The sequence below is a fragment of the Juglans regia genome, chromosome 5 (genome assembly GCF_001411555.2).
Source record: "Juglans regia cultivar Chandler chromosome 5, Walnut 2.0, whole genome shotgun sequence".
Classification (NCBI taxonomy): domain Eukaryota; kingdom Viridiplantae; phylum Streptophyta; class Magnoliopsida; order Fagales; family Juglandaceae; genus Juglans; species Juglans regia.
In genome coordinates, this window is record NC_049905.1 from 16226635 (window position 1) to 16250893 (window position 24259).

General features: G+C 37.5%; 3 protein-coding genes across 3 annotated transcripts; 1 reads left to right on the forward strand and 2 right to left on the reverse strand.

The window, feature by feature from the left end:
- The first annotated feature begins 742 nt into the window (after window positions 1-742).
- LOC108997829 (probable CCR4-associated factor 1 homolog 11) lies at window positions 743-1980 on the forward strand. Its single transcript, XM_018974214.2, has one exon. The coding sequence runs from the start codon at window positions 1093-1095 to the stop codon at window positions 1933-1935; it is 843 nt and encodes a 280-aa protein (XP_018829759.1). The 5' UTR covers window positions 743-1092; the 3' UTR covers window positions 1936-1980.
- Window positions 1981-8225: 6245 nt separating this feature from the next.
- Window positions 8226-10178, reverse strand: LOC108997792. Its single transcript, XM_018974168.1, has one exon. The coding sequence runs from the start codon at window positions 10176-10178 to the stop codon at window positions 8226-8228; it is 1953 nt and encodes a 650-aa protein (XP_018829713.1).
- A 2948-nt stretch (window positions 10179-13126) lies between these two features.
- LOC108997781 (RNA-binding protein pno1-like) lies at window positions 13127-14980 on the reverse strand. The gene is made up of 2 exons (XM_018974160.2): window positions 14590-14980; window positions 13127-13984 (listed from the first exon to the last, which is right to left on the reverse strand). Exon 2 carries the CDS (start codon window positions 13957-13959, stop codon window positions 13285-13287), a length of 675 nt encoding a protein of 224 aa, XP_018829705.1. The 5' UTR covers window positions 13960-13984; window positions 14590-14980; the 3' UTR covers window positions 13127-13284.
- Window positions 14981-24259: the final 9279 nt, after the last annotated feature.

The following is a 24259-nucleotide window of genomic DNA, read 5'->3' on the forward strand; positions in this document are numbered from 1 at the left end:
TATTTTATTTAATTTTTTAATTTTAATCTCATCTTATTTCATTCTTATAAACAAACGAGTCAGAGCATTAGCATTGGTCTATACATATGCATATGCAAAGTTATATTTGCATAATATGGCCCTAAAATCCTCTACATTGGCTTATGCATATCTAAATATTTAGCTACTTATGAATAGTACTTATCCAAATTTGGATAACCACTATTCATCCTACAAATCATATTTTAATAATTATTTATCTCTCCTCTCACTCTCTCTCACACAATCCTTTCATTTTCTCACTCATTCAATAACAAAACAAACATTCACTTACACATTCATTTTATTATTATAATATATTATATTTTTTTTCATTTTATTATATTTTTAATATATTCTTATTAAAAAATTATATTTTTTATTATTACATTTGTATCATTAATGTCAAATGTATGTAGTGGATATTAATTATAAAATATATAAAAAAAATTGATTTTTATAAAAAAAGTAATAATAATAAAATAATAATATTTTATTATTATTTTGTTTCAAATATGCATAAGTTAATGTGAGAATTTTACTTGAATAGTAAAGTAGATATGTAAAAGAGATAATTTTACATATGTATATACATAAACTAATACTAATGCTCTAAGCAGTAGAATATGTCAAAACTACCTGCGGGCCACGGCACACTGAGAAACTTGCAGAACCCATAAAGAAAGAAAGTGGAAAAAAACATAATAAAATCAGAGATCACACGCAACAAAGCAACAATGAATGATAAATGACGTTACAAAACGTGCAAACTATGATAATTCAATAAATAATTGAGCAAAGGTGGTCAGGTCAGCCTGCCAACATCGACCAATTCCAACTTCCCTCAGTCAAAACTCTCTCTCTCTCTCTTGGTCTTCCTTCTACTCTCTATCCCATCTCCTTCCAAGCAACATCTCCTCGCAGGCTCGCAGGCTTGTATATATCCCCAGTACGGCACTCTCCCCTCCCACTCACTAAAGACGAAGGAAAGAAGACTTGCTTGTTCTTCTCACTCAGATCAATCTCTAAAGCAGCCATAATTTTTGGTTTTTCGGTAGACTACTCCCTTCGACCATGGTTGCTGACGATCCCAGTCCACATCCGAGACCGATTGTGATCCGGGAGGTCTGGGCGGCTAATTTGGACTCTGAATTTGAGCTGATAAGGGATGTTATCGACAGCTACCCCTATATTTCCATGGACACCGAGTTCCCTGGTCTTGTTTTCCGGCCTGCTTTGGATCCTGCCAAGCCGTACTCCGGTCAGCTGCGGTCGTCCGATCATTACCGGGTTTTGAAAAGCAACGTCGACGTTTTGAACCTTATCCAAGTGGGCCTCACTCTCTCCGACGCCGACGGGAACCTTCCGCACCTCGGTTCTGAGAACCGGTTCATTTGGGAATTCAACTTCAGCGACTTCGACGTGGCGCGTGATGTCCACGCTCCAGACTCGATCGAGTTGCTGAGACGGCAAGGGATTGACTTCGATCGAAATAGGGAGGAGGGTGTTGACTCGGCCCGGTTTGCCGAGTTGATGATGTCATCTGGACTCGTTTGCAACGATTCGGTGAGTTGGGTGACGTTCCACAGCGCGTACGACTTTGGATACCTGGTAAAGATACTCACGCGCCGGATGCTGCCGAGTGGGTTGGAAGAATTCTTGAAGATTATGAGGGTGTTTTTCGGAAACAAGGTTTACGATGTCAAGTACATGATGAGGTTCTGTAGTAGCTTATATGGCGGCCTGGACCGGGTCGCTAGGACGCTTGACGTGGACCGGGCGGTTGGGAAATGCCACCAGGCCGGTTCAGATAGTTTGTTGACGTGGCATGCATTTCAAAAGATGAGGGATGTGTATTTTGTAACTGATGGGCCGGAAAAACATGCCGGTGTCTTGTATGGCTTGGAAGTGTTTTAAAAATTGAAAATTATATATATTCATTTTTTATTCTATTAAAAAAAATTTGCTTGGGATTATTAATTTCAATAATTCTATAGACAACCGGGGTGCGTCCCCGCCGCGGCCCCGCGTCTGACATGGCATGGGCCACGTCAGATGCCTTATTTTAATAAAATAAAATAAAAAATCAAACACGAAAACGACGAAATCAGAGCGGGAAATCAAAACGCAAAACCTCAGCTTCGACCGTCTCTCTCCTCTGGGTTTCGTTTTCGAGTTGCAGACTCCCGATTCTCTCCCTCGTCTTCTCGCCCCCACGTTTTCGCACGCAGATCGTCTTGAGCTTGGTTCATCGATAACGAAAACGAGTTTCTGTCTAGTACGAAAATATAGTTAAAACTCTGCTGCTATGGTGATTAGATATATGGTCGTGCTAAGAGTTGTTAACAGCTGATGGTACTTGGTTACAAGGATCATTACTGGACTGAGATTTTTTTCAGCAGGGCATGCTAAAAGTGGTGGGATAATGTACTTATAACTTGTACATGGAGTGTTAAGTTTCTGGGGACATTCACTGCACTCTGGAGAGGAAGTTAGCGAAGTCCTATTTCATTGCATCAATGGTGTTCCATTCTTTTGATTCTGCTCAGGCAAACCAGCCTGAGCATGCAGAGATCCTTTTATGTCTGTTTGTTCATGTCCTTTGAATTTCATCAGCCATTTTCATGTTTTCTACAGTCTTTTATTTTGTGTTTCTGACATATGTTGTTAGTGGAAAGAATAAAGATTAGCCATGTTCTGGTCACTTGCATCTTTCTCATAATTCGTTGTTGTTTGCCATGTTAGACAGTATTGCAACAGCTTGGTAGCTGCTACGCATTATAAAGATCATCAATGCTTATATTCTTAAAACTTCGGGGGATTTTGGATTGTTAATATTTAACAGTGTTGTAACTTGTCAAAAAAAAAACCTTGTAATATTTTATTTTAAAATTTTTTTTAACTGTTTCTATTTGGCATCACGTCCATGAATCATTTTAATATTGCAAATATAGCATCACAAAGAGGAAAGCACTCGTGTAGCTTTGTGAACTCTTCAGGGGTTCTCTGGTTGGGTCTTTTAGGTGAATAGGTCTACATGAATAAAGTTTGTGTAAGAGAACTCTTACATGTAAAAATCATTGCCCTTGAGAGTTTTGTCTACTACTTTTCTGTGTTTTTGTATAGGAGTAGGTTGATTTAACTGAACAATATTTAGATTAATGCTAACATGGAAATATGCAGTGGAAGAATCATTGACATTTTCCTTTTACAGCTTTTTTCGAATTGGTTCAGTTATTCTTGCCCTGCATGATGCTAGTGATATATTCATGGAAGCTGCTAAAGTTTTTAAATATTCTGAGAAGGAACTTGCTGCAAGTGTCTTTTTTGGATTCTTTGCCGTTTCATGGCTCCTTCTGCGGCTAGTATTCTTTCCTCTTTGGGCTATAAAAGCATCAAGGTTTGCCCTCGGGAGGGGTGACAAAAACTCAACGATGAAGCTCAAGAGGGGTGGAGAAAACTCGAAGATGAAGCTCGGGAGGAAGAAGAAAATGGGCTTTGATCTCTGAAACCCAGAGGAGAGAGACAGACGAAGCAATCTTTGAAACTCAAAGGAGAGAGACGGTCGAAGTTGCGTTTTGCGTTTTGATTTCATCATTTTCGTGTTTGATTTTTTTTTAATTAAAATAAGGCATTTGACGTGGCATGGGTCACGTCAGACGTGGGGCCGCGGCGGGGACGCACCCCGGGTGTCTATAGAATTATTGTATTAATTTTGGCAACTTTTCTTTTTTTGAAGTGAAAATAAAATCATGATAATTACACATTTAGAATAATTAGTAGATACTCAAAGTATACAATAACATATTTCTTTTTCTTCATTTTAATTATTGACATTTTCTGTCACATTAGATAATGTGACACATTTCAAATGGATGTCATTTAAATAATTATTAGAAGAACCCATTTAAAATATGATGCGTCTGCATATGTGATCATGAATTATATGTGTTAATGTCGTGTTTCGTAAACATTTAGGCTAAGTTTCAACAACATAAGTCTTTAATAATATAGGCTTGCAAAAGGTAGAGAGAAGTGCAATTTGGAGAGAACGACCTAGGGGTCGGGTAACCATCGATGTTAAAATTAGTAAATATTAATAAGTTAATAAGTCTAGGGATCAGAGAGATATCTTCGTACTAGAATTTGCTATTTATACGACATGTCTGAGAAGTAGATAGTGTCTGCTCTCATAAAGTCTGTGTCTCTCATATTGTTTCTTGTGTCAGAGTCTTTAAATGCAGTGTAGCTCTACGACGGCGTCATTAATGTGACGTGTTATCCCGGTGGTGGAGCCATTAATGTGGCATAGTTCTTTGACTTCCTTCTCTCAGTTTGTCTCTGCTCTAGTATGTTCATGCATTTGCTATCAGTAGATCAAGGGCTCCCCGTAAATCACGCTAGTTGTGTGGGCGAGTACTTGAGGACTGGACACTATTCGAGGGGTTCTCAGACCGATGAGTCTCATCTCCTGCAGCACCATCCCTCCTACAGGCTATACTTTTGATCTTACTTCTCTTTCATTTACAGGCCTCTTGGACTTAGTGGGGGAAAATCCATAGTTTTAAATTTCGTACCGTACTGGCCGATATGGTCGAAATTTTTCTTATCGGCCATCCGACCAATATAGGTACTATATTTATTTCGTACCGGCCTCAATTTCGGCCAGTGTTTTCTTTTTTTTTTTCGTTTTTTCAAACTACAAGCTTATTTTTTAACCCACAATTCATACTAGACTATTTATAATTTATATATATATATGTATTTATATATAATTTATTTATATATAGATTATTATTTTGGAATATAATTTTTATATATAATTTATTTATATATCGAGTATTCCGAAATGTTATCCCAAAACGCTATCCTGAAACGGTACCGGTATCGAAATATTTCGTTCCAGTGCCTTGACCAGTACAACAGCCAGTACGGTATTCAAAATATTGGAAAAATCTCCTTCCAGTATGATTTAGGACTAAAGTAATATTATAACCAATGAATCACGTGATGCAACGTTATTGAAAACTTTTATGCATTGTAGTTAAAAATGCACTCATACACACAATAACATTGTGGGTCATGTTCATCGACCATGTCGAAAGCATCGCGGGTTTATTTTTTCCATCGCTATTGTTGTGGATCGATAAGGCATAATACTGAGAGAAACAATTTCAGTGAAAGATCATAAAACTTTTGAGACAAGCGATAGAGATCCATGATCTTCAGGGGGTCTAGGAGGAGGGAGGCTCTTAAGCTGGGTAGCATAATCTGTAATGGGCCCTTACAGAATATGAATTACAGGAACTTAGAGAGCGAAAGTCCAGGGAGCAGAGAGAGAGAGAGAGAGAATAGAGTAGAAGATTGCAAGGGAATTTCTGTTAAATTTCATCTTATTCCTTTTCACTGCGTTACAATCTGTTTTTATAGTTGAACATTATTAGCACGACGTCGTTTCAAGCTTTCTACACATTTTACATTTACTTAACGACATCGTCGTGCAATCACTCTATTAAACAAGAACCCACACACGACTTGTCGTATTACCACACTAACAGAATTAACAGAACTAACACTTTAACTACTTCTGCATTCAACTCACGAGCCTTCAACTCATTATTCTCACGAGCTTTCAACACTAACTGCTTCTGCACACAATCACCCTTAACATTGCTCAACCTCTGGACCCTTACATACCCCTCCCCTTCAAAGCACCTTGCCCACAAGGTGAGGAAAACTCTTCCTTAACTGCCAATAAGGCTCCCAAGTGGCTTGATCAGCATCAGTGCCTTCCCACTGGACCAAAACTTCTACCACTGCTCTGTTGTTCACTTTTCTGCTACGACGCTGTAGAATAATCTGAGGCTCAGGTGCAAGTTCACCTTGAATATCCACTGGAGGTAATGTTGCCAAAGGAGAAATATGATGCCCAATCTTTTGCTTTAAACAAGAAACATGGAAAACATGATGTAATTGTGACTGTGGAGGTAATTCAAGACGATAAGCCACCTGTCCAATCCTTTCCAATATTTGGAAAGGACCAAAAAACTTAGGTGACAATTTCATGTTTCTCCTTACTGCCAAAGACTTCTGTCTATAGGGCTGAAGTCATAAATAAACCCAATCTCCCACTGTAAAAGCTCTCTCAGTATGCTGTTTATCATACTGAAACTTCATTCTTTCTTGTGCCAGCAACATATTAGTCTTCAAAATGTCTAAAATCTGTTCCCGAGACTTCAACAATTCTTCCACAGCTTGATTAGAGGAAAGACCTGGAACATAGCCTCTGAGTGGAGTAGGTGGAACACCATAAACTGCCTCATAGGGAGTGATCTTAGTAGAGGTGTGGAAACTGGTATTGTACCACCACTCAGCTAAAGCCAACCAGTCAGACCACTGCCTTGGTTTATCACCTGAAAAACACCTTAAAAATTGCTCTAAACATTTGTTTACAGCCTCGATTTGGCCATCACTTTGAGGATGGTATGCTGAAGAATAAGCCAGATTTACACCTTGTAACTTGAAAAACTCCTTCCAGAAGGAACTGAGGAAAGTGGAACCACGATCTGACACAATGGATTTTGGCATGCCATGTAATTTAAAAACATGGTCCAAGAAAACTGAGGCAACTTTAACTGCTGTGAAGGGATGTTTTAAAGGCAAAAAATGAGCATATTTCGAAAGCCTATCAACAATTACCATAATAACTGAGTAACCTCTAGACAATGGCAATCCTTCCACAAAATCCATTGAGATATCAGTCCAAACTGCTTGAGGAATTTTTAAGGGCTGAAGTAACCCAGCTGGATGAACATTTTCAACTTTATTTCTCTGGCATACTTCACACTCCTTGATGAATTTCTTTTTCTCGGTTTTCATACCAGGCCAGTAGAAGTCAGATCTTGCCCTCTGTAGTGACTTATGGAAACCTGAATGACCTGCAGCTGGGCTTGCATGAATATAATGCAAAATTCTGACTTTTAAGTCAGTGCAGTCAGGAATATATAACCTCCCCTTCTTAAACAAAATTCCTCCTCGAATAGAAAATGATGAACTTGTTGTAGGGTTCTGTTGCAAAATCACAAACTGTTGCTGTACCACCTGGTCTTCAACATATGCTCTTTTTATCTCCTCTAACCACATAGGGTTTGGGACAGATATGGCTAACACAGAATGGACATTTTCTCACTGGCCTTTCCTAGACAAAGCATCTGCCACCTTGTTTTCCACTCCCTTTTTGTATTCTACTGAGAAGTCATAGCCAAGCAATTTAGAGAGCCACTTCTGTTGAGCAGGTGTGCCAACCTTCTGTTCCAACAAGTATTTTAGGCTATGATGATCAGTTCTAATGATGAATGAGCCTCCCAACAAGTAAGGCCTCCACTTCTTGACTGCCAATACCAAAACCAAAAATTCCTTTTCATATGTTGACAATTGTAGGTTTTTTCCTTTTAAAGCTTGGCTCAAGAAAGCCAAAGGTCTTTGTTCTTGCATCAATACTGCCCCTACACCACTCCCACATGCATCACATTCAATCACAAACTTTTTAGAAAAGTCTGGCAAGGCCAAAACAGGAGGCTGTGTCACGGCTTGTTTCAAGTCAGCAAATGCTTTAGTTGCTTCCTCAGACCACTTAAAGGCTTCCTTCTTCAACAAGGCTGTTAATGGAGCAGCTATGATGCCATAATCTCGAATAAACTTCCTGTAATATCCAGTCAATCCCAAGAACCCTCTCAAGGATTTAACAGATTTAGGAATTGGCCATTTAATCATGGATTCTATCTTTTTCTGATCTGCCATGACTCTCTCCTTAGAAATGAGATGTCCCAAGTATTCAATCTCACGGCAGGCAAAGTGACATTTAGATTTCTTAGCATACAATTGATGGTCTTGTAAGGTATGCAAAACAGTGGCTAAATGCTTCAAATGTGAGTGCAAATCTCTACTATATATCAGTATATCATCAAAGAAAACAATGACAAATTTTCTTAAAAATGGTCTAAAGACATCATTCATAAGACCTTGAAATGTGGAGGGTGCATTAGTGAGTCCAAAAGGCATTACAAGGAACTCATAATGACCCTCATGTGTTCGAAATGTTGTTTTGGAAATGTCATCCTCTTTCATGCGAATCTGATGGTAGCCTGACCTTAAATCAAGCTTGGAAAAAACAGTGGCCCCAAAGAGTTCATCAAGCAATTCATCCACTACTGGTATAGGTATTTAGCTTTGATTGTGGCCTCATTAAGTGCTCTATAGTCTCTGTACATTTGCCAAGAGCCATCTCCCTTCCTCACTAAAAGGACAGGTGAAGAAAATGGTGACTGACTTGGCCTGATGACACCAGATTCTAACAATTCTTTAACTATTTTTTCAATTTCAGTCTTTTGGTAGTATGGATATCGATATGGCCTCACACTTACTGGTGTAGTATCTGTTTTCAGAAGTATCTGATGGTCCTGAGACCTTTGTGGAGGCAAGCCTCGTGGTTCATCAAAAACTATCTGAAAGCTGTCTAACAATTTCAAGACATCCTGAGGTACATCATGCAACACCTCTTGAGACTGAACTGCAGTGATTTGTAAAAATAATCCCTTGTTCTCCATAGAAGATATTTTTGTAACCTCCACATCATCCACAAGATTGCTGGAAGTGGCAGTTAAGGCCTTTAAACAGGTCAAAACTCCTTTGTAAGTGAACTGCATGCTTAATTTGCCAAAATCCCAAAGGATAGGGCCCAATGACAGCAACCATTGGACTCCTAAGACTATGTCACAACCACCCAATTTCAAGGTAAGTAAATCAGATAGAAATGTCGTACCTTGTATAAGTAGTGGCACATTACAGCACTTCCCTTCACTAGCCACCAAGTCATCATTTGCAATTCTGACTTGCAAAGGTTCAGATTGTTGTATTGCCAGTCCACATTTACTTGCTACTGCAGTATCCACAAAATTATGGGTACTACCAGAATCTATTAAGATAGTTAACCTTCTCTTCTTGATATGGCCAAGAACCCTCATTGTTTTGGGACTTGGTGTTCCCACCAAGGCTTGAACTGAAATTGCTGCCACACCAGCAACCCCTTTCATCTGTTGATCATCATTTTCTTCTGACTGTTCAGGTTCTTCTTCTGATTCGCATGGCTCCATGTGAGATAAGTCCATACCTTCTAATACATATACTCTTGGTTTTGCACACTTGTGGCCTTGATAATATTTCTCTTCACAAAAGTAACAAAGCCCCTTCTTCCTCCTTTCTTGCATCTGATTTTCTGAGATCCTTTGAAAAGGCATTTTTGAAACAGCCTGCCCTCGAGGAGGTGCTCCCAAGATTGAATGAGCCTGTATTGGTTTCTGCATACTAGTCCCCGGATCATAGGAGGTGTTCTTCCACACCTTCCTAGTGCTCCAAATGTTCTGTTCTTGAATCTTGGCCAATCCAAACGCATCATTTAAGTTCTTAGGATTAAACATCTTCACAGCGAATCTCACCTCATCTTTTAAGCCACTTATAAAGCAACTTAGCTTATTCTTCTCAGAGATTCCCTTAAGCCTATTAGAAATCAATTCAAATTCTGTCTTATAGGCTGCTACTGCACTCAATTGCTTCAACCTTGTAAGAGCCTCCATTGGGTCGTCATAAACAGATAATCCAAATCTTACCTGCAATGCTTGAGTAAACTCATCCCAAGAACGAAATAAACCTGCTTCAGATGAATTCTGAAACCACACCAAGGCCTCTTCCTCCATATAGAAGGAAGCAAAGAAGATTCTTTGTCCGGGAGGTACTTGATGGTACAAAAAATATTGATTAGCCTTATACACCCACGCCACTGGATTTCCACCAGAAAACCTTGGAAACTCCACTTTGATGTTTCTAAAAAATCCTCTATCGACATGGTCACGGGCAGGTACCTCTTCACTGTCATCATGCATTTCTTCCTGTGCGTTTGATCCATTGATTGATATTTTCGAAATCTGCTGTAATACTTCTGCAAACCTTTTATCTTGATTTTCTCTGTCAATTCTTGCATTTTCTTGTTGCTGTAACAGAACAGCAATTGTATCTTCGAGCTGCTTCTGATGGCGATCTTGTTGCTCTCGTAGACTATTCAAGGAATCCACCACTTGTGAATAGGATCGCGTTCCTTCAGCCATGACTACTGATACCAATTGTAATGGGCCCTTACAGAATATGAATTACAGGAACTTAGAGAGCGAAAGTCCAGGGAGCAGAGAGAGAGAGAGAGAGAATAGAGTAGAAGATTGCAAGGGAATTTCTGTTAAATTTCATCTTATTCCTTTTCACTGCGTTACAATCTGTTTTTATAGTTGAACATTATTAGCACGACGCCGTTTCAAGCTTTTTACACATTTTACATTCCCTTAACGACATCGTCGTGCAATCACTCTATTAAACAAGAACCCACACACGACTTGTCGTATTACCACACTAACAGAATTAACAGAACTAACACTTTAACTACTTCTGCATTCAACTCACGAGCCTTCAACTCATTATTCTCACGAGCCTTCAACACTAACTGCTTCTGCACACAATCACCCTTAACATTGCTCAACCTCTGGACCCTTAACATTGTCAAAAATAATTTTTATATTATTTTTCCTTTTTAAGAAAAAAATATATTATGATAATGTTACTTCTATACACTATTATTCGAAACAATAAAAAATCTTTTTTATTTTATATATGTTTTATATTTATATTATCTTTATTGGTAATAGATTTTAAAATATAATATTTAAATTTGTAGTAGTTAGAAATTATTGATGTATGAGAATAATAATATTTATTTTCCATATTACTTTGCAAGACGAAATCAAATAAAATATATATTATTATTTTTTGTTTTTAGAGAAAAATCTTATTATTTCTAAAGGAAAGAAAACTATCAGTAAATTCTAAAAATGCTGAATAAAAGCGAGGTAAAAAAAAGACTCCTAGAATGTATTACCTAGACTTCTTTGGTAAGCTTCTTTATTCTTCATTGATCTTTATTTCCTTTTGTTTTTGTTTTTTTTTGTTTTTTCCCCACATCTTATAATGGAAACGTGCCTTACACGTGGGCTCCCACTAGTGTCTAAAAATATTATTAAAAGTAAATTTATAAACTGACTTAACTTGATGTAATACGTTATGTCATAAAACTATTTTTATTTTAAAATAGATATAACATATTAAATGAATTCATGCCAGTTTGTAAGTTTATTTTTATGAGATTTCTTTGTATTTTTAGCACTTCTAAAAATTGTTTACTCTTGAAAAAAATCGGAATTTGAATTTGTATTCCTTTCTTAAAAAAATTGTTAACCAAACATGCTGATAGCAATCTGATCATAAGTACATAACATCAGGTCACCATTTTGATGTTTATCTATGCATATTTGGTTTGTAAGATTGAAATTTTAAAATTTATCTTTCAAACCAAATAATATCATGTAAACACTTTATTAAATATGCTTTACACATCGATTTAAGAATAGAATATTTTCTTTATACGTAGTGTAGCCTCGTAAGCTGCAAAGCCTCCACCACTGTTGTTCCATGTCTCTTTCAATTTTTTTGTTGGAGAGATCTTAATTTTTTTATTTTTTATTTTTTGGGATAAAAACTACAAACGGATAGGTTGTTGGAAAGCATCATAGGGACTAGAATGCAATGCTGGGTTTGAACACAAAGATGAGTAGTGAGAATGGAGTGAATACAGCCCATAACTTCATTCATAGCTGGCTTTTTGCCTCGGATTTTTGTGTTGTCTAGCATATTATATATTGGCCTTGCTGCAACATCAAAATTTATCTTCAAGTGGTCTTGTGGTGTTGATTCTTCTCGATGATCTTGGCAGTTTTTTTAGGAGTAATACTAAATACAATCTTAGAATAGGCAAATCCTGTACATTTCATTTTACATCACAATGAGATTCACAATTAAAAACTGATTTTTTCATATAAGTTTCAGTTTTATTAACTTTTTCCAAAATGAGTGGATGAAACTTGTACATCCTAAGACTCCAAATATATATATATATATATATATATATATATATATATATTTTCAGTGTGTTAACCCACACCATCTGGTCCTTTCTTGGTTGTGGATCATTTTATTCCTCATATAAAAGGAAGTTGTTAGATTCATTGGAATGTAATTATCTTTATCCACAATAGAATTTGCAGCAAACACTTGGATGTTCAAGTGTTCAAGTGTCTCTAAATTAGCAGAGTTGTTGTATAAGGGGGCATGGTATTCTTCCAGTGATCGTATGAATCTAGCAAGTGATGTTCTAATTTGAAGAGTATTCCATACAACTTTCCAAATGAGCAGTTCCAGCCTCTCATCAAAAGCACTTTCAACTCATTTGAATCTCTGACAAGTACAATAGACAGAGAGAGAGAGAGAACTGGAAGAGTAGAGTGGGCAATAATGTTGACACCGGTTCGTTTGGTCCACTTAGTATGCTGATCTGATCGAGAAATCTTGGTTCTTACTAGGCACCCACTTTATCTCATCTTCACCATTGGCATAGGGGTTATGGAGTTTTAGGAGCAGAGAGCTTCTACATCGAGCGAATTGGAGTCCGCTTGGGAAAATAGAGTAGACTCTTGTCGCCCAATAAACTAGATTAGCGTCACTCATTGAATACGAACATGAAAACCAAAGCCAAAAATGTGCTATCTTAACTTCCAAATAATGGAAGGATTTGAATATTTCAGGAGAAAAAAAGGCATCACTTAAAAATAAGATAGCACATTTTTATATATTTTATAACCGTAGGTGTCTGGGCCAGCTTGCGTGCACCTTGACTAATCCCATAGAGTCCTGAAGTTAACGACCAAGTAAACTTCCAATGGCCCTACGGGAACTCAAACTAGTGACCATTGAGGAGCAAACCCAAGGCCGGACCAGTTGAACTACCCCTCGGGGTTAACTAAACAAAATCTACCTCCCTCCATTAATTGGAAAGACTCCTTGCAGATCTCAAGGTTGACACTGTTGCATAGAAGTATCCACCAGCACAAATTATACCAAAATACTAGTAATGGCACAAAACCAAAGGAAAAAGGAACACATCAATTAATGAATGTAAAACCTATAATGGTTGCCGGCATTGCAAAGCCTCGTAACAGAATGTTGATACCTTATTGTAAATCATACTCAGCACTTACAATGAACTATCAAAAATCCATATCTCATCCAGGGACAGATTTCCATAGTATCAAAACTACAAAAAACAAAACTCCCTCAAAAACCTTCTGCCAATCTAGCAGATACTGTTCTTAGTTTTGAATATACTTTTCCGGCAGGGGATCCCAAAATAAGGCTGCAGAGAGAATCCCTTGCAACTCTAATGTTCCTATATGACCCTAATATGTGAATCTTGGTGTCGGCAATCACAATCCTTGTCTTTGTTGCATTTTCAATCGCAAATTTTGTCTTACCACCTTTACCAGACAGTCTTCCTATGGCACGAGACAAGTGCTCTCCTCTAAGTGTTTTAACATCCTTGATCTCAAATGATTCCACATAGAGCTCATCCAAACGCAAAAGTGCAATGGCATCTATTACATCGAAACCTAGCATGAATGCATGGACAAAATCTGCACACTTCTGTAGGTTACTAACGTCAGGTGTGTTGGGTCTGGTTTTTAATTCAACCCTACGAACCTTGAGATTCATTCGGATGTCGATCTTCATCTGCTCATATATTGGAGTGTATATTTCCATCCATGCTTTCTTGAGAGGTGAATACCGATGTGGTGGAACATTGACCTTTCGAAACTGAACTCGACCATCGGACATTTCATGAGCCTTCAAAGGTTCAAACAGTGGCTTTGCCGGCAAAGATCCAGATTCAGGTTTTGGTTCAAAAGGAACTACTTCAACATCCATGGAGAGGGGAGCTTCGATGGACTGCATTTTGTGATTGTGCTAAGTTTCAACCCTAAGAAAAATTCACAAACATCTTTAGTCACAACTGAAACATGACTTGGAATTATAAAATCCATGAGTCATCTACTGTTCATAGGGAAAGAATGAACGAAACAAGAATTCAGAATAAAATGAACAAAAACAAAGAATCCTTTTGTAAAGTAGAAAGCATGTTTCTAAAAGTCCAACCACCAAATCCAAAACAGTCGAGAAAATCCCAGCAAATCTGTTTGATGTATCACAACGCTAAAATTTCAAAGAATCCATTGCAGAAAACACAACTAACATTAGTGATTATTACGGCCTAACCAAATAAAACCCATCACAGATATCGAAAAGGAAGCAACACTCGATAAATATATGGAAATAAGAAGACCCTGCAAAGGACAGAAAAAAACAAAACAAGCAAATATATTTAGCAGGAACCTAGAAATCAAGGCAGCGCCAGATCAAAGTATGCAACAAAGATGAGTACAGACAAAAACCCAGAACTCAAAATAAGCACTCAAGCAGCAAAACAAAATTAACGAAAGAAAATCAAACATGCAACTACAAAAGGTTGAAAAGGAATGTAGCAAGACCCTAGAAATCAAAACCAGATGCCCGAGACCCATTTACCTATGAGAAAGCGGAAATGTCCAATTCTTCCTAGCCAAAAGTAACGGGAGCCCCACCTTGGGTCCTTGAAGCAGAAGCCGGGCCACAGAACGCAGTGGGAGGCGGAGATGGGAGAGAGGCAGACAAGGGTTCGGGACCGTGTCAGCGGCGGATGGGATAGAAAGAAAAGGGTTTCTGCCTTCTGGTTAATTGGGCTATCACTGAGGGAGGAAGCCTGCTCGGGACTTTCTTTAGGGTTTAGTAAAGAACGGCACCGTTTTATGTTTAAATCTATATCATCTTCTATTTTCAGCATAAATCTGTCGGACAGCTACTATACCATCAAGTTTTTTCAGCATAAATCTGTCGGACAGCTACTATACCATCAAGTTTGCCCACTTGGTTTTTGCATAATGTAGTTTTTGAAGGTGACTACTCTCTTCAAGTGGTAAATGCAATAAAACAAAATGGAAAGGACAACGGGATGCTTTAATGTCTTATACATGATGTTCACTCTCTCTTGGTAGACACAATATGAGAGATAAAACATGTAAAGATGAGTGTAAATCAAGTGGCTCACATGTTAGCACAACAAGCACTTTACCAAAATTGTGAAATTATTGATATTGATTTTATCAACCAAGGTATAAGTGCTCAAGTTATGGCTGAAGGACATACCTCTAGTTCTTCTAGTGAAATAGATGTAGATCACCCTTTTGTAAATGTTGTAAGCCATAGTTCTGTAGTGGCTGCTTCTGATCTTAACAATATAATGGCTACTGGCCATAATGTAGTTGTTTGAATGAAGTTTGATATTTTATAAAAAAAAAAAAAGTTTGCCCACTTGGTGCACCCGAGTTGCATTTTTTTAAAAATATTTTGTAAATATCTTTAAATATATTTTTTTAAAAAAATCAATATGCTAATAATCACTTCCTTAATCATTAAGTAAAAAAAATTAAATAATATACATGAGCGGTCAAATTAAGGGGACAAATTTAGGCAGTATAGTATCATTTTCCAAATATATATCATCTATTGGCAATACTAAAAGTGGTAATCCCACGGTAATTCCACCACAAGGAATATTATTTTATATTTTTGTCATTGTCTTATGAGTACTGCTATTGGGTCATTGTCCAGATAACCCTTTTAACAAGGCACCACCATGTAGTGCCACGTGATTTATTACAAAAATACAAAAAAAAAAAAAAAAAATGAAACTGAGACTCTAGATTTTTTCTACCTATTTGTGTTTGTATTTATAATTTTTTTAATAAACCACTTGGTATTACATGGTGGTGTCACGTGAAAAGTGTCATCCGAGCATTAAGTTTCAGATGACCAAGTAACATTATTACTGTTTTATTTTCATCTATTATAAAATAAAAGAGCGAGTTTGGACCCTAAGATATAGAAACTCGTGTGATGAGTTGGACCAAAATGTCCCTCTGCAGATCTCATGTTAGATCGAAATGCCCTTGCTACTTTTGCTGATTTGACCAAAGTGCCCCTGCAAGAGATTTGGGTTAGGCTAAAATGGCCATGCCACATATCCGAATTGAGTAAAATACCACTACAACAAAGCGAATTAAACAAAAACAATCTTGATTCAAATCAAACTAGCCGATGAGAACCAAAATTCTTTAGAACTAGCTTTATCTTCTATTGTACTCCCCACTCTCCATCTACCATCTTCTTGTTATTCATTCTTATGTTCTTTATCTTCTCCTTTTGCTTCATACTTCTTCTTCTTCGAAAAAATTGCAGAGCCATGTTTGTTTGTCAACCATGGCATGAGCTAGGATAGAAATGGACATCGATGTTACCGAATCTGACCATGGCATGACCTACAACCAATACAAAGATGGAAATGTAAAGAAACAACTAGAAATATCTTCACTTTCACACCAAAGACCATGACGATTGTCATGGATCTTAGATGGAGATTTGTGGTAGATAATTTTGTTGTTGGCCTAATGGTTATGAGATGGAGGTTTTTGATAGGTATTTGTGCGGCTAGCTTGATAGTAATGAGATGGAGATTTCTAGTGGAAATGTATTCAATAGACTTGAAAGAATACTATTGGCGATCTGCTACGCTTTACATGCATAGGAGCCAAACTCCTGTACTATCCGATCAATTTGATCGGGGGCCATATATTTATGGAGATCGAGTATGTTTTACATGCTCGAGAGCTAAGCTCCCATGCAATCTGAGCTTCCATGTAAGCATTAGATCCTCGGAGTTGGTACGATTTGCATGAGCTCCTTCGACCATTGGGCATGATTCAAAAAAGTAAAAGTTGCTCACTGCCCAGGGCGAGCACTTTGGTGGCATTACAAATACTTGGCAAAGATCACTAATTTTTTTTGAATGCTCGTTCCTAGGAATAGAGCTAACAAGTATTTTTGCTCGCACCTATAGGCGCTTCACTGACCGTCCTTGGATGTAAGGACTCTGGACTTTTGCTCGCCCCCAAGTGCAAGGTCACATCAGCTATTTGTTTGAATGCTCACCTTTGAGAGGAGCAAATTCCGAGGCGAGCTCTTTTGGTTGCTTAGGTTCATTTTTTTGTCCTACCCAATTTACACTTCCTACATTCATTTTCTGACTGAACTTCATTTTTTGGGTTATTTTCATTTTCCATCCTACTTTCGTGAGCACTTTGCTAGAGGGTGCAAACACTTTCAAGCTTTATTGCTTACTCGGGTTTGAGATCTCTTTGCTCGCTCAACGGGGAAAGGAGCTCCCGTGTGATCCAAGCAACTTGATCTGAGGTTGGATATAGGCTTGATAGCCGATCTCCCATGTGATCTGATCTATTTCATCGGAGGTTGGATCTTGTGCTCGGGAGTTGAGCTCCCATGTGATCCGACCACTTTGATTGGGGGTTGGATACTTATAGAGATCGGGGGTATGCTTTATATGCTCGGGAGTCGAGTTCCCACGAATTACGATCAATTTGATCGATGGTCAGATCACATATTCAGGAATCGAGTTCCCACATGACCTGTCCTACTTGATCGGGGGTCGGAACGCATGTTTAGAGCCAAGCTCCCATTGATCCGATCACATGCTCGGGTGTTGAACTCCCACATAATGAGATCAATTTGATCGGGAGTCGGGTCACATACTCGGGATCCGAGTTCCCACATGATCTAGCCAATTTAAGCTATCAAACACTTCATCAAACTCTCCATCTACAAATTCAATATTGGTTGCCATGGTGGATAAATAATTACCTCCCTTAGTATTTTCAAAGAGCAATTCTACGTATAGTCTCCAAATCCTCATTTGGGGACTGCATGTGCAAGCCTAGTCAATTTTGTCTTTAAAAGTTTTTAAAATTACAATAATATCTTTATCAAAATGGTACTTTTTTCCATTTAATGAAGGGTTTGCATATGCAGTTCCCCAAATAGAAATTCTCATTTTCAAAACATTAGTTTTAGCCGTTCGATGTTTTTATTTGAAAAAAGTTATTATTTAAGTATACGTGGTTTATACTTTTTCAAAATTAGTAAATGTAATTTAAAAGGTTTAAAAGAAACACTTATAATTATTATTAACTTTTAAATTAGTTTTTTCGTTAAGACTATTAGTGACGTGGTTGTTGACCGCCAAGTAACACCAATAAGAAAACAAGGCATTAACAACCAATCGAGGGCTATGTTTTTCTACGAAGTTTATATTTTCCCAAAAAGTGGAGTAGGATTAAATTTTTTGATCCCAAGACCCTTTTGTTTCTTTCTTTACTTTTTTATGAATAGAAATTGCAATGATTAAAATCTGGTAAGCAAATTTTCAACTCTCTCCAGATGAGTTCCCTCCTCTTCTGTGTAGCTTTCCTCACCGACCCTCACTGAAACCGACTCTCAAAAAACCCTAACCTTACCACCTAACTTTCAAACATCCAAAATCTTCACAAAGGCGAAGGGAGAATAAGATAGGAAAACTCCAAGATGAAAATTGGGTGTGGCATGAGTTAGAAGGAAGGGATATGCTTGTCATTGACTATTTCAGAAATATGTTCACAACTTCAAGTCTGATGGGCTCATTGAATTTTCTGGAGTCTCTAGTTGGTAGGGTGGATAACAGTATGAATGAGGAGCTGAGCAAGGTTTATTCTGCTAAAGAGGTGAAGGTAGCTCTACAACAAATGAACCCCACAAAAGCCCCGGGCCTAGATGGTATGTCCCCAGTGTTTTTCCAAAATTACTAGAATACAGTGGGTGAGCCTGTGATTTTAGCAGTCTTGGATGCATTAAATACAGGTTCTTTTCCAGCCTCCTTAAATCACACATACATCACTCTTATCCCCAAAAAGAAGTCCCCTTCAAAAGTTTGTGATTATAGACCTATTAGTCTATGTAATATGGTCTATAAATTGATTACAAAGGTACTATCAAACATATTGAAGTCTGTTATGTCTAGTGTTATTGGGGAGAGTCAAAGTGCATTTGTTCTCGATCGTTTAATAACTGATAATGGTTTGATAACTTATGAGCTAGTCCATTATCTAAAACAAAAAAAGAGAGGGAAAAAGAGATTTATGTTGTTGAAGCTAGATGTGAGTAAGGTCTATGATAGAGTGGAGTGGAGTTTTATAAAATCAGTGATGGAGGTTATGGGTTTTAATCAGAATTTTATTAACATGATTATGGTTTGTATCAAATCAGTTTCTTTTTCTGTGTTGATAAATGGTGATCCAAAAGGGCCTATAGTTCCAAGTGGAGGATTGAGACAAGGGGACCCTTTGTCCCCTTATATGTTTCTTATCTGCACTAAAGGCTTGACTACGCTTCTAAAAGAAGATGGGCTGATAGGGGAGATTTATGGGCTAAAGATTTGTAGGGTTGCTCCAAATATCAATCATATGTTGTTTGCCGATGATAGTATCATTTTCTGCAAAGCTGAGGTAGGGGAGAATAGAAGGGTGCAAGAAGTTCTAGAGAGATATGAAGCAGTGTCTAGTCAAAAAATAAATAAGGAAAAAATAGCCAGGTATTTAGTGGAAATGTAAGTAGGGAGGCTAGAGAAGAGATAAGATTTCTATGGGGGAATAGTGAAATACAACAGTAGAAAAAGTATCTAGGCCTCCCACCCATTGTGGGTAGGTCAAGAAATCAAGCTTTTCATTCCATAAAACAAAAATTTTGGCAAAAGCTCCAATGTTGGAAAGAGAAACTGCTATCACAATGATGGAAGGAAGTGCTACTAAAAGCAGTGGCACTTTCTATTCCAACTTATTCGATGAGCTATTTTCTATTGCCATCAAGTCTTTATTTTGAGTTAGAGAGTCTTATGTCAAAGTTTTGGTGGGGACAAAGGGGAGACGAGAGGAAAATTTATTGGTTCAACTAGTCAAAAATGTGTCAGATGAAGTCATGTGGAGGGATGGGGTTTAAAGATCTTAGGGTCTTTAATTTGCCTCTATTGGCTAAACAAGGATGGAGGTTGATGAATGAGGAAAATTCTCTAATTTTCAGATTGTTAAAAGCTAGATATTTTCCACATTTTAGTTTTCAGCATGCTGGCTTGGGAAATATTCCATCTTACACTTGGAGAGGTATATGTGAAGCAAAAAAATGGATGTTTGCAGGTTGTAGATGGAGAATTGGAGATGGAAGAGCGGTAAGAATTTGGAGTGATCAATGGATACCAGGGCACACTAAGCTTGTTTCAGAAGGGGTGTCTAGACCAGAGAATACACAAGAAGAGGTGGTGGCTACACTTATTGATAACGATACAATAAAGTGGAATGTAAATAAGCTTAGAGCTCTCTTCAATCCAAGTGTGGCGGTTGACATTCTTAAAGTTGTGATTTCTCCAGGAGTTACAATGGATAGCAGAGTCTGGGCACATGAGAGAAGTGGATCCTTTAGTGTAAGGAGTTGTTACAGATTTATAAAGGCAAGAATGGGTTCTGGTATTGCAGAATCATCTACGGCTGGGACACATCAGGTCTTTTGGAAACAACTATGGAAGATGAATGTAACGCCCTATTCCCGAGGGTCTAGAGAGTTAACTCATATTACTAGATAATCAACTCCAACATTGATAATACTCTTCTAAAAGATTCAAATCAAATGTAAACACTTCAAAAATTAATTAACCACACCTAATCGTATATAAAATCCTCAATACAATAACCCCAAAAATTACCAATACTCATCGAGAGCTTTCTATTCTTAATCTACTATTCTTAAGTCATCACACCCAATTCTTCATAGTCCTGATCCTCAGTTGAAATATCCAACAATCATCTGAAAATATTGGAGATAAGAGGGGAGTGAGTTATCAACAACTCAGTAAGCAGAGAACATATACTAGTATGCAAACATGAGCATTTACAGATTTCAGAATACAGGCCAAAACATTTTATTTTCAGAATGCAGAGTCAGAACATGTTATCAAAAATATCAGAGTGAAAGTTCAAAAATATTCTTATTCAAATTCTTTTGGCATAGCATAACTGACCACCATCGTACCAGAGTATCATATTGCATCAGAGGCCATATTTAACCCCCGTGGTAGGGTTGTGCAAACCCCGGTAGCTAACCGAGCAGAAACAGAATGTGAATCTTCCCCTTATTTATTCTCGGAGCCCCGAGTGTGCACACAGGAAAGACTACCAGAAAACCACTTTGTTTCCAAAGTGGGTGCACTAGAAACAGAATAGTTGGTACCAACTCAAACAGAAGCCACTATTAGCACCCGTGGTAGGTCAAATAGGTCACCATCCACAAACCACATCTCGATTCAGAATGTCATGCCAAAAGTTTTCAGAAATCACATCATATCAGAATACGGAACACCTTCAGAACAGAACAGAGTTTTCAGAAATCATATCATATCAGAGTACAGAACAGAGTTTTCAAAAATCACGAAACATAATTTTATGCACAAACTTTCATATTCGCTCTCTTATTCACAGTTTAGAAGCAAAATGCAAAATAGCTCATGTCTACACCAGTCATGCAAGAAAATACTTTATTCTTAAATAGAATCTCATGAGTAATGTAGAATAAATAACTGAGGTAGTTCATATATATTTTCATAACAAAACATGTTTATTTTCAAAAATCAACCTCAGTCCATTTTTTTTAATGCAAATCTAGTATAGGAATCCCGCTTACCTGGACTTTTTAGCTTTTCAAAAATTTCCTCAAAAGTGCCGAACAATATTAATCGTCACCTATAAAATAATCACGTAGATTTTCATAAATTTCTATTCAATCTCGTATTTCGATATTTAAACCTAAAATGCCAAAAGAACCTATTTTAAATCCTCAAAACCTAAAATTCTCATAATTCCTAAAATACCATCATTTTCTAAAACCATCAAATATCCACTTAGTCGAATTCGCACCGAATAAGAAATTTAAATCAAACAAGAATTAAAATAATTACAAAACTCAATAAAAAGATTATTAAAATATTATTTAAATTTTAATACCAACCTGTCTCTGATACCAACTGTAACGCCCCCGTTCTCGAGGGTCTGGAGAGTTAACTCATATTACCAGATAATCAACTCCAACGTTGATAATACTCTTCTAAAAGATTGAAATCAAATGTAAACACTTCCAAAATTAATTAACCACACCTAATCGTATATAAAATAATCAATACAATAACCCCAAAAATTACCAATACTCATCGAGAGCTTTCTATTCTTAATCCACTATTCTTAAGTCATCACACCCAATTCTTCATAGTCCTGATCCTCAGCTGAAATATCCAACAATCATCTGAAAATATTGGAGATAAGAGGGGGTGAGTTATCAACAACTCAGTAAGCAGAGAACATATACTAGTATGCAAACATGAGCATTTACAGATTTCAGAATACAGACCAAAACACTTTATTTTCAGAATGCAGAGTCAGAACATGTTATCAAAAATATCAGAGCGAAAGTTCAAAAATATTTTTATTCAAATTCTTTTGGCATAGCATAACTGACCACTATCGTACCAGAGCATCATATCGCATCAGAGGCTATGTTTAACCCCCGTGGTAGGGTTGTGCAAACCTTGGTAGCTAACCGAGCAGAAACAAAATGTGAATCTTCCCCTTATTTATTCTCGGAGCCCTGAGTGTGCACACAGGAAACACCACCAGAAAACCACTTTATTTCTAAAGTGGGTGCACCAAAAATAGAATAGTTGGTACCAACCCAAACAGAAGCCACTATTAGCACCCGTGGTAGGTCAAATAGGTCACCATCCACAAACCATATCCCGATTCAGAATGTCATGCCAAAATTTTTCAGAAATCACATCATATCAGAATACGGAACACCTTCAAAACAGAACAGAGTTTTCAAAAATCATATCATATTAGAGTACAGAATAGAGTTTTCAAAAATCACGAAACATAATTTTATGCACAAACTTTCATATTCGCTCTCTTATTCACAGTTTAGAAGCAAAATGCAAAATAGCTCATATCTACACCAGTCATGCCAGAAAATATTTTATTCTTAAACAGAATCTCATGAATAATGCAGAACAGATAACTGAGGTAGTTCAAATATATTTTCATAACAAAACATGTTTATTTTCAAAAATCAACCTCAGTCCATTTTTTTTTATGCAAATCTAGCATAAGAACCCCGCTTACCTGGACTTTTTAGCTTTTCGAAAATTTTCTCAAAAGTGCCGAACAATATTAATCGTCACCTATAAAATAATCATGTAGATTTTCATAAATTTCTATTCAATCTCGTATTTTGATATTTAAACCTAAAATGCTAAAAGAACCTATTTTAAATCCTCAAAACCTAAAATTCTCATAATTCCTAAAATACCATCATTTTCTAAAACCATCAATATCCACTTAGTCGAATTCGCACCGAATAAGAAATTTAAATCAAACAAGTATTAAAATAATTACAAAACTCAATAAAAAGATTATTAGAATATTATTTACACAAAAATAATTATTTTTTGAGACTTCAAACAAAACCCATTTAAACATAAATCCAAAAATATCACTCATCCGAAAACATATATCTAGTACATACATTAAGGGTAAACTGATAATAGTACTCATTTATTAGTCAACAATTTACATATATATATATATATATATATATATAAAACTTATGAGGGAAAACTAGCAGTGAACGGAAACAGAAACACAAATAACAGAAGTAACTACGACAGGGCTTACACCAGAAGAAGTTAGGGGCCGCGTGCGACGGCTGGGCTGGAAATACCGTGGTGGCACGGCTGTTGAGCTGGGGCGGGCGTGTGGTGGCAAAGCTGCCTATGCTGGGCGGCAAAAGTGAGAGAGAGGCAGAGAGAGATGAGCGGGAGGGAGTGAGAGAGAGAGAGCGGAGAGAAAGGAGAGAGTAACCGAGAGGGGTACTCACCGTGAGGGGGGGTTGTTACGGGCTGAGGTGGTCTGTGGGTGTCCGGCGTCTTCCGTGCAGGTGGTGATGGCTTGGAGTGGCTGGTGTGGTGCAGTGTAGTGCAGCAGTTCAGTGGGTGAAACTTTGTTTCAGGTGGCTAAAACAGGAGAAAAACTGTTGAGTCTTCCATGGGAGGGGTGGCTCGCGGTGTTGGTTTTCGTGAGGTGGGATCACCATGCGGTGGAGCTCTCGGTGGAGGGTGAGTGTAGGACTTATGGTGGTTGGACTACTGTGTTTTAAGGATGTCACAAATGGTGGAAGTCAAGGC

Bases quoted from the DNA above. Each gene is read 5' to 3' on its own strand.
- LOC108997829 (XM_018974214.2), top strand. From the start codon at position 1,093: ATGGTTGCTGACGATCCCAGTCCACATCCGAGACCGATTGTGATCCGG.
- LOC108997792 (XM_018974168.1), bottom strand. From the start codon at position 10,178: ATGGCTGAAGGAACGCGATCCTATTCACAAGTGGTGGATTCCTTGAAT.
- LOC108997781 (XM_018974160.2), bottom strand. From the start codon at position 13,959: ATGCAGTCCATCGAAGCTCCCCTCTCCATGGATGTTGAAGTAGTTCCT.